This window comes from Gordionus sp. m RMFG-2023, chromosome 4 (assembly GCF_954871325.1).
Source record: "Gordionus sp. m RMFG-2023 chromosome 4, tfGorSpeb1-WG-v2, whole genome shotgun sequence".
Taxonomy (NCBI): domain Eukaryota; kingdom Metazoa; phylum Nematomorpha; class Gordioida; order Chordodea; family Parachordodidae; genus Gordionus; species Gordionus sp. m RMFG-2023.
Genome location: NC_088778.1, coordinates 17,431,154 through 17,442,327, shown reverse-complemented (window position 1 = coordinate 17,442,327; position 11,174 = coordinate 17,431,154). Strand labels below are relative to the sequence as shown.

The 11,174-nt window shown below is 28.4% G+C and overlaps 1 protein-coding gene across 1 annotated transcript in view; it reads right to left on the bottom strand.

The window, feature by feature from the left end:
- Window positions 1-7,790: 7,790 nt before the first annotated feature.
- The window catches only part of LOC135928685 (thyroid receptor-interacting protein 11-like), a 48,046-nt gene continuing 44,662 nt past the window's right edge, over window positions 7,791-11,174 (bottom strand). Inside the window, exons 5-17 of the mRNA XM_065465141.1 lie at window positions 10,930-11,155; window positions 10,819-10,889; window positions 10,559-10,775; window positions 9,791-10,514; window positions 9,431-9,745; window positions 9,166-9,389; window positions 8,955-9,118; window positions 8,812-8,915; window positions 8,639-8,738; window positions 8,388-8,469; window positions 8,226-8,346; window positions 8,083-8,181; window positions 7,791-8,041 (exon numbers count right to left, since the gene is read on the bottom strand). Of these exons, the coding sequence (XP_065321213.1) occupies window positions 7,874-8,041; window positions 8,083-8,181; window positions 8,226-8,346; window positions 8,388-8,469; window positions 8,639-8,738; window positions 8,812-8,915; window positions 8,955-9,118; window positions 9,166-9,389; window positions 9,431-9,745; window positions 9,791-10,514; window positions 10,559-10,775; window positions 10,819-10,889; window positions 10,930-11,155 (2,615 nt within the window). The 3' untranslated portion in view covers window positions 7,791-7,873. The remainder of the gene's footprint in view (window positions 8,042-8,082; window positions 8,182-8,225; window positions 8,347-8,387; window positions 8,470-8,638; window positions 8,739-8,811; window positions 8,916-8,954; window positions 9,119-9,165; window positions 9,390-9,430; window positions 9,746-9,790; window positions 10,515-10,558; window positions 10,776-10,818; window positions 10,890-10,929; window positions 11,156-11,174) is intronic.

Sequence of the window (11,174 nt, the reverse complement as noted above, 5' to 3'; positions counted from 1 at the left end):
TATCATATTTTCCTGTGAGTGTCTTAAGCTATGGCCTAGTAATTCTAATCTCCTCATGGGAATGAGTCGATTGATTGGTAGGATGTCGCATCTATTCCAGAGCGTTGAATTTGAGGTGTTGTATGGGTAATATGTTTTGGTGATTCTTCTTAGGATTTGTTTATAAATGTTTGAGTTGCGTTGATGTTGCTTTTAATGTCCTGCCAAGTCTCCAGTCCGTAGGTAAGAATGGGTACAATTAGGGACTTAAAGAGTCTTATTTTTAAATTAATTGATATTTGGTTGGATGACCATAATTTCGACAGTTGATGATACCGGAGTCTAGCATTATTAGTTCTCGATTTCGTATCTAATATTGTGAAGCCTAATAATGTTATCTTGGTTCCTAGGTATTTGAAATCTGAAACTAATTCTATAGTATTACCCTTAAAGTTAAAGGGGTTTAAGTTACTCGCATATGTATTTGAGTGATAAGCTTGGTTTTTGTGTAGTTAACTGTTGCGTTATATACTTTTTGTTTTTGAATTCTTTTTGTTTTTGAATTTTTTATAATCTAATTTTTTGTTATTTGTTATAATCTAATTTTATTTTATAAACGGCGTAACCTTACTTTTTTAATATTATTTTACTTTTTTGTATTTCGTTTATATTCTAATTTATATTTTAGAAAATGTATTTATACCTTAAGAAAAGAAAAAGAAATTAGTTAATAAAATATATTTTTACTGACTCGAACCTCGCGCTATATCGTCACAATCCTTTATTCTTTGCACGGTACCCCGGGTCTGGGTGGTGGACTAGAAAAAGATGACTACCTAATCTTCTGAGATGACTATCTAACCTATGGAGACTGCTTAACCTATGGAGATGACTACCTATTATGACTCTACCTTCTGCTTAACCTATGGAGATGACTACCTATTATGACTACCTTATCTATTGTGACTACCTAATCTACTGAGATGACTATCTAACCTATGGAGACTGCTTAACCTATGGAGATGACTACCTATTATTACCTTATTTATTGTGACTGCCTAATCTATTGATATGACCAATGTCTAATCTATGGAGATGACCAAGAATCAAACCTTAGCACGTTCTTTCATGCAAAAAGCTTCTTTCTTTATGGTGTCCCGGCTCTGGATGTTGGACTGGAATATGATAGCCAGCACCTAACCTAAGGTGGCAACCTAGAAAGAACCAATATGAAAGTTGGACGTTAGGTTATGAATTCCATATTGTGAGACCAATGATGATTACTTATTATTCTAATTCACGTAAGAAGAAAAGTTATTATAAATTAAGATTTTATGCCAGGATAAGGCGTTATAAAATTTTTAAAATCACTAAAATGTAAAATCATAATGGATATATTTGAACACACAAAAAGCCTTTAAAAAATTATTTACTTAAATTCTTAATGAAATATTGACATTTATTGATTTCTTGAATGATGAGCAATTGTTGTAAATTAACTAAACCTAAAGATGAATTCTTAGAGATAATTAAAAATAAACCATTAAAAATAAACCATTAAAAATCCTAAACAAGAAGATAAAACTTAATTTTAAATATGTTAAAATGTAATTAAAACATATGAATTAAAAGGGATTGATTTAAATAACCCTTAAAGTAATACTTAATATGATAAAAATGTTTTTGAAATAAAGCTTTTGAAGACAAAAGGTTATGTAAAAATTAAACATCATTATTTTAGAAAAATATTGTGTGAAATTTAAATTTTTTTAAGAGAGGGAAATGTGCATAATATTTGCATATTTTAACCTCGGAGATTGAAAATAAATAAAAATAAATTAAATATTAAAACGCTACTAATTAAATATTGAAACGCTAAAAAATGTAAAACGCAAAAAATGTAAAACGCAAAAAATATAAAACGCTAAAAATATAAAACGCATAAAACGCTAAAAGTATAAAACGCTATGATTAACTTAACACCTAAAAAATAATATAATAATTTATCATTCCTTATTCTGGATTAAAATTTTATTCCTTATTCCATAAATTATCATTCCTTATTACATATTTTATTGTTCCGAAATTCAAAATTTTATTCGTGCATATTATTCATACATTTGATTTGATCAACTATTCCAAATTATATATTCCGATTTATTCCAAATTCCAATATTCGACTGGATTAATTATAAAAAATGATAAAATTTACGATATGGATATCAAGCTTGTGATCAAACAAACCAACGTGCAAAATCGAATTGATCAAGCCAACGTTATGATGATTTGTGATACAACTTGATTACCAAAATGATAAACCACTTGGACAACAAACTCTCTATGACTTCTCCGATGAAATTATCAGAAGAGGGAGAATGTTGCGTTATATACTTTTTGTTTTTGAATTCTTTTTGTTTTTGAATTTTTTATAATCTAATTTTTTGTTATTTGTTATAATCTAATTTTATTTTATAAACGGCGTAACCTTACTTTTTTAATATTATTTTACTTTTTTATATTTCGTTTATATTCTAATTTATATTTTAGAAAATGTATTTATACCTTAAGAAAAGAAAAAGAAATTAGTTAATAAAATATATTTTTACTGACTCGAACCTCGCGCTATATCGTCACAATCCTTTATTCTTTGCATTAACTCTTAATCTATATTCATAACAGTTGTTGACAAATAATGATAAAATATTTCTTATCTTGTATTCCGAGTTAGCTAATATACACACGTCGTCGGCATAACATAGAAAATTCAGAGAGTTATGCATGTCATTGTGGTGCTGTTGATCCCTGTAATGTGGGTTGAGTGCATATTCTTGTTTAAAGGATTTATTTAGGATATCATTCATTATTACATTTAAAATAATAGGCGAGAGAATGCATTCTTGTTTAACCCCTATTTGGTTTAAAAGGTTGTGATTTTACATTTAGATGTTGAGGTACTACGCTATGATTGTCATAAATTATCTTAATTAGCGATCAGATGCTTATCTATTCCTATGTTTTCCAGCAAGGGCCATATCTTGTGCTCTATAATGGAATCGAAGGCTTGACTTAAATCAATCATTAGGGCAAAGATGGGGGATTAATGCATTCTAGCTTTTTCCAGAATAACTTTAAGTGCCATAGTCAACTCCGTAGTATTTCTACCCTTCCTGTATGATGTGATATTGTTAGAGAGGAACCTGTTGATGATTGGTTTAATCCTGACAGTTATGATGTATGTGAACATTTTTAGGGTAACTGGAATCAGTGCAATACCTCTGTAATCCTTAAGGCTGTTTGGGGTCTTGTTTTTAGGGAAGTTTAGTATTATTGATGTCATCCATTTGTCAGGAAAATTTAATTTGAAAAAAAAATCATTTGAAAAATGCCCCCAAGGAAAATTAAAATTTCAAATTTAGGTTAATAATTTAAAATTAATTATATTTTAAAACCGTTTTGAACCGGTTTAAAATATTTATAACGGTTTGGCTCGCTCTTTTTATATTTTCTTTATAACGGTTCGGTTAAAGTTACGGTTCAGAAAATCATAACGGTTCATTGCGGTTTGGCGGTTCGGTTCGAAACCCTGATCAAAATATAAATAACTCTTATTGCAAATGCAATACTTTTATTAAAAATGGTATAATATAAAAATATATAAATATTATGAGAAAGAATTTATTATAATTAAGTATTGAATAAAAAATTTTATGACTAAGAAGATATTATAATCTTATTGCAATTTTTTACACAAATAATATTTAAGTGATATTTTGTGGAACAATTAATGCCATTTTTAAAACATTGGCATCTCTTTTTGTTGCAACTTTTTTTGCAATTGCAAATTGATTAATTACCATAAGAAGATGCAGTTCTTGATGCGGTTATTATAGATGGTCTTATTAGGAATAATTAAATTATTGATTTGTGAACATTAGTTTTTAAAAGTGGGGAATCAATTTTTCCCAAATTTGTTCCAACCCATAGTTTCGCGCTCTCTATTTGGATAATTTTGCCTTCAATATTTTTGGGACATACATTTGATTTATCATTTTTATTTATTGGGATCAGTACGTGATCCCCAATGAATAATTTTATTTTTCTAATTTTATTTTTGTAAACATGGTCTTACTTATTCATATCTATTTATAGGTAATAAATGAAGGCAATATAGCTAAAATATTTTCTATGCTTTTACCTATTGAGTTTGTGGTATTTATATCTTGCCATATTTTATATTTCGTCCTCTACGAAAGAATATATTTAACATTGTAAAATGATTCGTAGGAATTCCGCCTTTTTATTTTGTGAGCAACGTCCGCTTAATAAAATTAATATAATCAAAAGATTTTTTGATTACTTTTTATTTTAATTACCTATTATTTGATAATCATAGCGTTATTTTGTGTTGATAAAAATATTCCTGACCTCCCCCCCCCCCCGCCCCCAACACTAGATACGCATTCTTAGAATGATAATTATTACAATCAAAAGTTAATTTAATTACCTTTATTTTGATACCCATATCAATTTTTTTTATTTTTTACCCCCTCCCCCCTTAGATCAAGTCCTTCCAATCAAGACCAAGAATGAATGCTTTCAGTCAAAAGATATTTAAATTAGCTTTTATTTGATACCCATATCGATATTTTATGTTGATAAAAATATTGCTGATCCCTCCAGGGTCTAGACCCGCCCACTTTGATTGATAATGATTATTACAACAATATTTTTATTACCTTTTATTTGATATCCATATCAAAAAAAATTATTTTTTAACCCTCCCCCCTCCAGACTAGGCTACCCATTAAGACCGAAAATGAATGCCTTCAGTCAAAAGATATATAAATTTTATTTGATACCCATATCGTTATTTTGTATTTATAAAAATATTCCTGACCCCCCTTGACCTAGACCCGCCATAATTATTATTACAATAAAAAGATATTTAAATTACTTTTTATTTGATGCCCATATTAATATCTTTTATTTTTACCCCCCCCCCCCCCCCCCCCCATCAAGACCAATAATGAATACTTTCAGTCAAAAGATATTTAAATTAGCTATTATTTGATACCCATATCGATATTTTGTTTTGATAAAAATATTCCTGACCCCCCCAGACCTAGATTTGCCCATTAATGAGGAAATGTTGACATCTAGTTAAATAGATCATTTGATAGCTATCGATTGATACCTATATTCGACATATCTACTTTCATAAGCCCCCAATAAATCTTTAAAAATAAATAACAAAAATTTTTAAAAAAAATAAAGTAAAACGCGTTTTAAATTAAGATTCTTCTTACACAAGCGTGATAATACCGTATCTTTATCCTTTAAAAAATTGAATTCTTAAAGGGATCCCTTTAAAACCCATGTTCATCGGATAGCTCTGATCCCTTTAAAAATTACGACATATATATTCCAATTTACATTTAATTCACAACAGAAAGAAACACGTTACTAATTTATTCTATGAATTAATATCGATCAAATTCCTTTAATATTTCTCTACCATTTAAAATTTCCCACCAAATATTTTTAAACCGTTTCCCTATTAAACTAAAGTAAAATATTTTTAAAAAATGACATCGATTTAATTGAGACAATGAAAATAGCTGAAAACATTATCCTGAAACTTAAGGAAATTAGGGCGAATGTTGAGTATATGTCATTGAGTCAAAAGCAGAGCTTAAAGAATTTAATATTTTTGATATCTATTGGTAGCAAAGCAAATCCATCGCTCCAATATTAATGTAGTCAGTCGAAGGATATTGTAATCAAAACTTTTTTTTGAGAATAACTACAGAAAATTATTTCCATTTCTAGAAATATTTTCAGGTATCATCCTATAAGTCAAGTTTTTATTGATAATATTTGCCATACTGGTAACACTCATAATGCATTAGTTTATAAAATTTACAGAAGATTTACCATCTTCAACTTTTTCCACACCGTTAGGATCACTATATTTTTTGCTTGTATTAGTGCTCAAATATTTCAAAAAAATTTGAGGTTAATGTTTTAAATTTACATAATGTATATAAAGTTTCCGATTCAATTTTAGTTTGCTATATATAAATATATATTTATAAGACACTTGTATTAGTCGCGCATTTTTATCATTAAACCAAAAGTGCTTTTTCACGTGCCCAAGTTTTTTAAATCTTTAACCTGTTCATAATTTTTCGTCCGAATCTCCATCCTTTTATGATTCATTTTATTCACATCTTTGCTGATCGGTCAAATAAGATTCTCCAATTATATTCTTTATTTGCAATCAATTTTAATAATCAAATAATAAAAAATTTCCAAAGGCCCTAGTTTTTATATAATTATTAGGCCCATGAAACTTTTTCTCACTTTACTTACTGGCTAGCCCCCTCCCCCGAATTTAATGAGTTTAAAGAAATTATGATAATGGAATTAATAAATAACTGATTATTATAATAAAAATGCATATTTAGCAATTCAGATATTACTTATCCCAGTCCCAGAATATCTTAGAACAATTACAAACTTTAGCAAATATGAGAGATATGTTGTTATTGAAATATTTTTTACATATTTAATAAAAACCTTGCAAATAATTCAGTTATGTGGAATGTCATTTAATATAATTTAGATTTTCTAACTATCCTTTATTTAATGTATCTCTTAATTCAATATTGTAAAACATGTATTATAATTTTAAGATATTCATTGCCTACATTATTCATGTCATTACATTTATTAATGTAAATTAATTTAGTCTTATCTTAATAATTTGGTCTTGTAAGTACTTTATATGCTTCTTATATTTTAACAAGCCTTAAGGTAATAGTGGTCTATCTTCTGGAAATATAGTACCATTTTGCAAATTATTTATTAAAATATTCTGTAATATAAAAATCAGCTGCATAATAAAAAACGTTTTGTTTATAAATGGCTATCAATTATTTATAAAAATATAGTATATAATAAAATATATATTTGCCATATTTGAGTCACCGTTACTCAAAATTCGTTACCTTTAAAAACAAGTAACGAATAGCGTTCCTTCCTAGAAATGGTAACGCCGTTTCTCTCGTGGACGTTACTTTACGGCACTATTAAATTTTATAAAAATTGAAATAAAGTAATTACCCCAAAAATTCTCAATCAATTTTTAAACTTTCAAAAGATATTTCGATTTTGCTCGAAAAATATTTTACATAGGTTGCCCGGGTAGTTTGTAGGAAAAATAATATTTATATTCAAGAGTTTAAAAAAATTGCTGACCCAAAAAAATATTTTGCATATGTTGCCCGAACGAATTTTTTTTTTACCGCATGTCTACGCTTTGTAGCTTAAATTTTTTTTTATTGCTATTTAAAAAAACGCTTAAAATATAATAACAAATAATTTTCTAATCTAAAATGTTAGGTTTTTTCAAAAGAAAATGCGTTCCCGTTTAAATGAAAGTCAAAATCTACAGATTCGCAATATCCATGAATTAAAACAAATATTTGCGATAATAAAATTTTAGGTTAACAAAACTTATCCTACAGAGAATATACGATGTGGAATTTAAAAATATGAATTATAAATTTAGTTTTATAAAATTTTAAAAGGTTTCCTCAAAATATTTTACTCGATAAAAAAATTAATGCGCCAAAATGTTTTATCAACAAGACATATCAAAAGTAGCCAGACTAACGTTAAATACTAATGCCACTTAACTATTTAATCCAAATTTTTTTTTTTAGGTCTAATGAATATTTTTGATGGTTTTTTTTAAATTTTATTATTGAAATGCAATAGAAAATAAATAAAAGGGAATTTATTTATACACTATTTGATTTTATTATATAAATAAATAAAATTATAATTTAATTTGTTATCACATTATATAAAATAAATTTACACAGAAACATTAATCTCTTTTCCCGACAAGATCATAATGTTCAGTAGTAATTTCTCCATTTTCGGTATTTATTTGCAAGTTACTCTGGTCTATGGGTGAAGTAGTGAGGTTGAACTTGGGCAAAATTTTCGGAGTGCTTTCCTTCTCTAAAAATTGAATAAATAATTCTCCTAAGCCCTAAGTAGATTAAATTAGTAAGGTTATTAGTTAAATAATACTTTATCATCCAAGTTTGAATTAGTATTGTTTCCTGAAGGCCTCCATAAATTGGATAAATTCCAACTTTTTGCGCCTCGGTAGTGTTCAATTTCATTTCCCTAAAACACAAGATTTGGTTAGGTGATATTATAAATATTGAAACCAATTTTTCAATTTCAACGCTGTTAAACTCCAGCATCTTACCTAACAGGAAACCGATTTCAATTCTCTGTCTCTCGGTTGGCGCATTTAAATAGCTCAAAAATAAGTTTTTTATAACTTCCCTATATTGTACATGTATTTTATGCGGAAAAAATTATCATACCGTTCTACCGCCGTTCCTTGTTTTTTCTCCAAATAGCTCATTCTATTCTTTAGAATATCAATTGATTTGTCCTTTTCCATAACTAAATAACCAAAATTTCGTTAATTTTAAATTTTGAAAAATTTATCTCTGCGTGATTCTCATCAATAGGAGCAATTCACCAAGCACCGAGACAATTATAACTACACTCAGTACCTGATGTAATACTCATACTGCCAAGAAAAAATTTTCATTTATTTCATAAAGCATACTTGATTTATTAATGTCATTCAACGCTTTATCGCGCTCGTCTAATTTTTGATTTAAATAAGTATAAGATTTTGACAGGGCTTGCAATTTTTTAACTTCCAACTACAAATTTTGTAAAAATTATATTTAAATAATTATAGGCAAAAAAATTATATTTAAATAATTATAGGCAAACTTCATTATCGTCTAGGGTTGCTTTTAAGTCCGATATAATTATTTCCTTATCCTTTAACCGATTCGTTGTCGCATTTAGTTCGAAAGAGAGGGCATCATCTTTTTCTAAAAAAATATAATTTACTAAATGAATAGGAAAAAAACCTTTTTGAACTCGTTCTAAAGCTGATTGTAAATTGGTATTTTTAGCTTTTAAAGCACAAATTTCATCTTGTATGGTATGCAACTGCAATAAATAATTATCTCGCTGAGTGGTGGTTTGAGTCAATATTTGATTAAGACCTGAAATCTGAGAATCATAATTTAAACTATAAATATAAAATTGTAAATTGTAAGGAATATATTATAGCCCTACTTATTTTCGTTTAATTGAGTTTGCAACAATTGCGACATATCCTCTAAACCAGACATTTTTTGTCTCAATTCCACTTCCCTGTTTTCTGCAACGACTGCTTCAGCGGCACACGTTTCTTCCATTTCCATCAAATGCAATTTTAGCCTCTGTATCTCCTTTTTAAATTTTACATTGTGTTGTTCTTTTATCAAGTTTAGCTGTAACTCGCCGTCTTCAATCTCTGTCTGTAATTATTATATTAAGCAATTTAAATGTATAAATAAACCTGCATGCTGGAATGTAAAATATCTTTTTTGAAAGATAATTTCGAATTTAAATCGGAAATTTCGTTTTCTAAACCCAATTTTTCTGCATCCAATATTCTGATTATTCCTTCACATTTTTCATTTTCATTCTGAAGTTCATGGTACGATTTATTTAAAAAATCCATTTCCGTGTTAAATTTTTCAGCCGATTTTTCATATTGAGCTATGGTAGTATTTTTAGTGTCTAATTCTGATTTCAACGATTGAATTTGCAAAAAGGAATCGTTCCGTTCCCCAACTGCATCAGCATAACACATATTTACATTTGATAATTCCTATTTTTTATTAAAAAATAAATGGGTTTATAACAAAATAATTACCGTATTGGACTGATATTCATTTTGCACGAGGTTATATTGTGACATATAATCATCTCCAATTCTTTGAATCTCCGAGGCTATCTCAGTTTCATTTCTAGATATCTCATCTTTACTCTTTAATTGATTTTTTAGACATTCCACCTCAACTAGCAAATCAGCTTTTTGAGCATCAAACAAAGTCTTCATCGATAGGCATTCATTTTCCAATCTAAATTTATCTTTAAATGATTTCTCAATTTCCTCCTCTTTTTGATGTAACTGTAAAGTATGGGTATTTTTTAATTGATTCATTTCAGTTTTGAGAGTTTCATTTGATCTCAAAAGTAATTTATAGTCATTATCCTTCTCTGCAATTTTGGCAGCATAACCTATTATTTCTTCCATATGCAATTTCAATTCGGCTTCAGATTCTTCTCGGTGTTTTAATAAACTATTTATAACTTCTTGTGACTCATTCATTTCGTCATTTTTTTTATTTTTTAACTCTTCTATCTCATGAAGCAATTTTTTGCGTTCATCTTCCAAGGAATTTAATTTATAGATCAAGGGTCCATTTTCTTTATTCAATGTTTCCAAATTTTTAATCTTAAATTTGTAAACGTCATTTTCTTGGCTAAGTTTAAAGATTTCTTCATGATTTGTCTGAAGTTCGTCGGCCTGGATTTCCTTGTCCAGCTTTACGGTACTAAATTCATCCTCTTTTACCGAGGGATGAGGATACATACTAAATTAGATAAAATAAGTACTAAATAGCATATTTTAATTTACGTGGCATCTTCCAAGCGATCTCTCAATTCATTGTTCTCCTCCTCAAGCAACGAAATTTCATTTTCAGCCTCCAGAAGTTTATTCTTAATCAAGTAATGTTCTTGCATCAATTCTTCTCTCTCTTCCAGCAATAGGCACATTTCTCGCTTTTCCTCCGTCATTAAATTATCTTCCACTATTTCTGGCTCCGTATCATTCGCGGTTTGAGACGCTGATGCTAATATAACGTGCATAGAAAAAAATATATTGGCAAAATTTACTTTTGAAACGAGCTTTTTTAGATACTAATTCTAATTTGATTAAAATCAATTCATCGGTCAATTTCTGACACCTAATAAGTATGCATGTATTTGTATACAAAGAAAATTTACTTATCCTTGTATGACAAAAGTCCAGATTCCATAATTTGAAGATCTGTATGTTCGTGTTCCCGAGAGGATCCACGCAAGAATCCCATGATATCCCTGTTTTTTTCTTCCAGCAAAATCTTATAACTTTCATTTTCAGATGAAAGCTCTGTTAAACGCTTATCATTTTCTTCAATCTGTAGTTTCAAGGTTTGAATCTCAGATATGTGAAGGCCCTCTGATTTGACGGCTAGCAAAAAATATAAAAT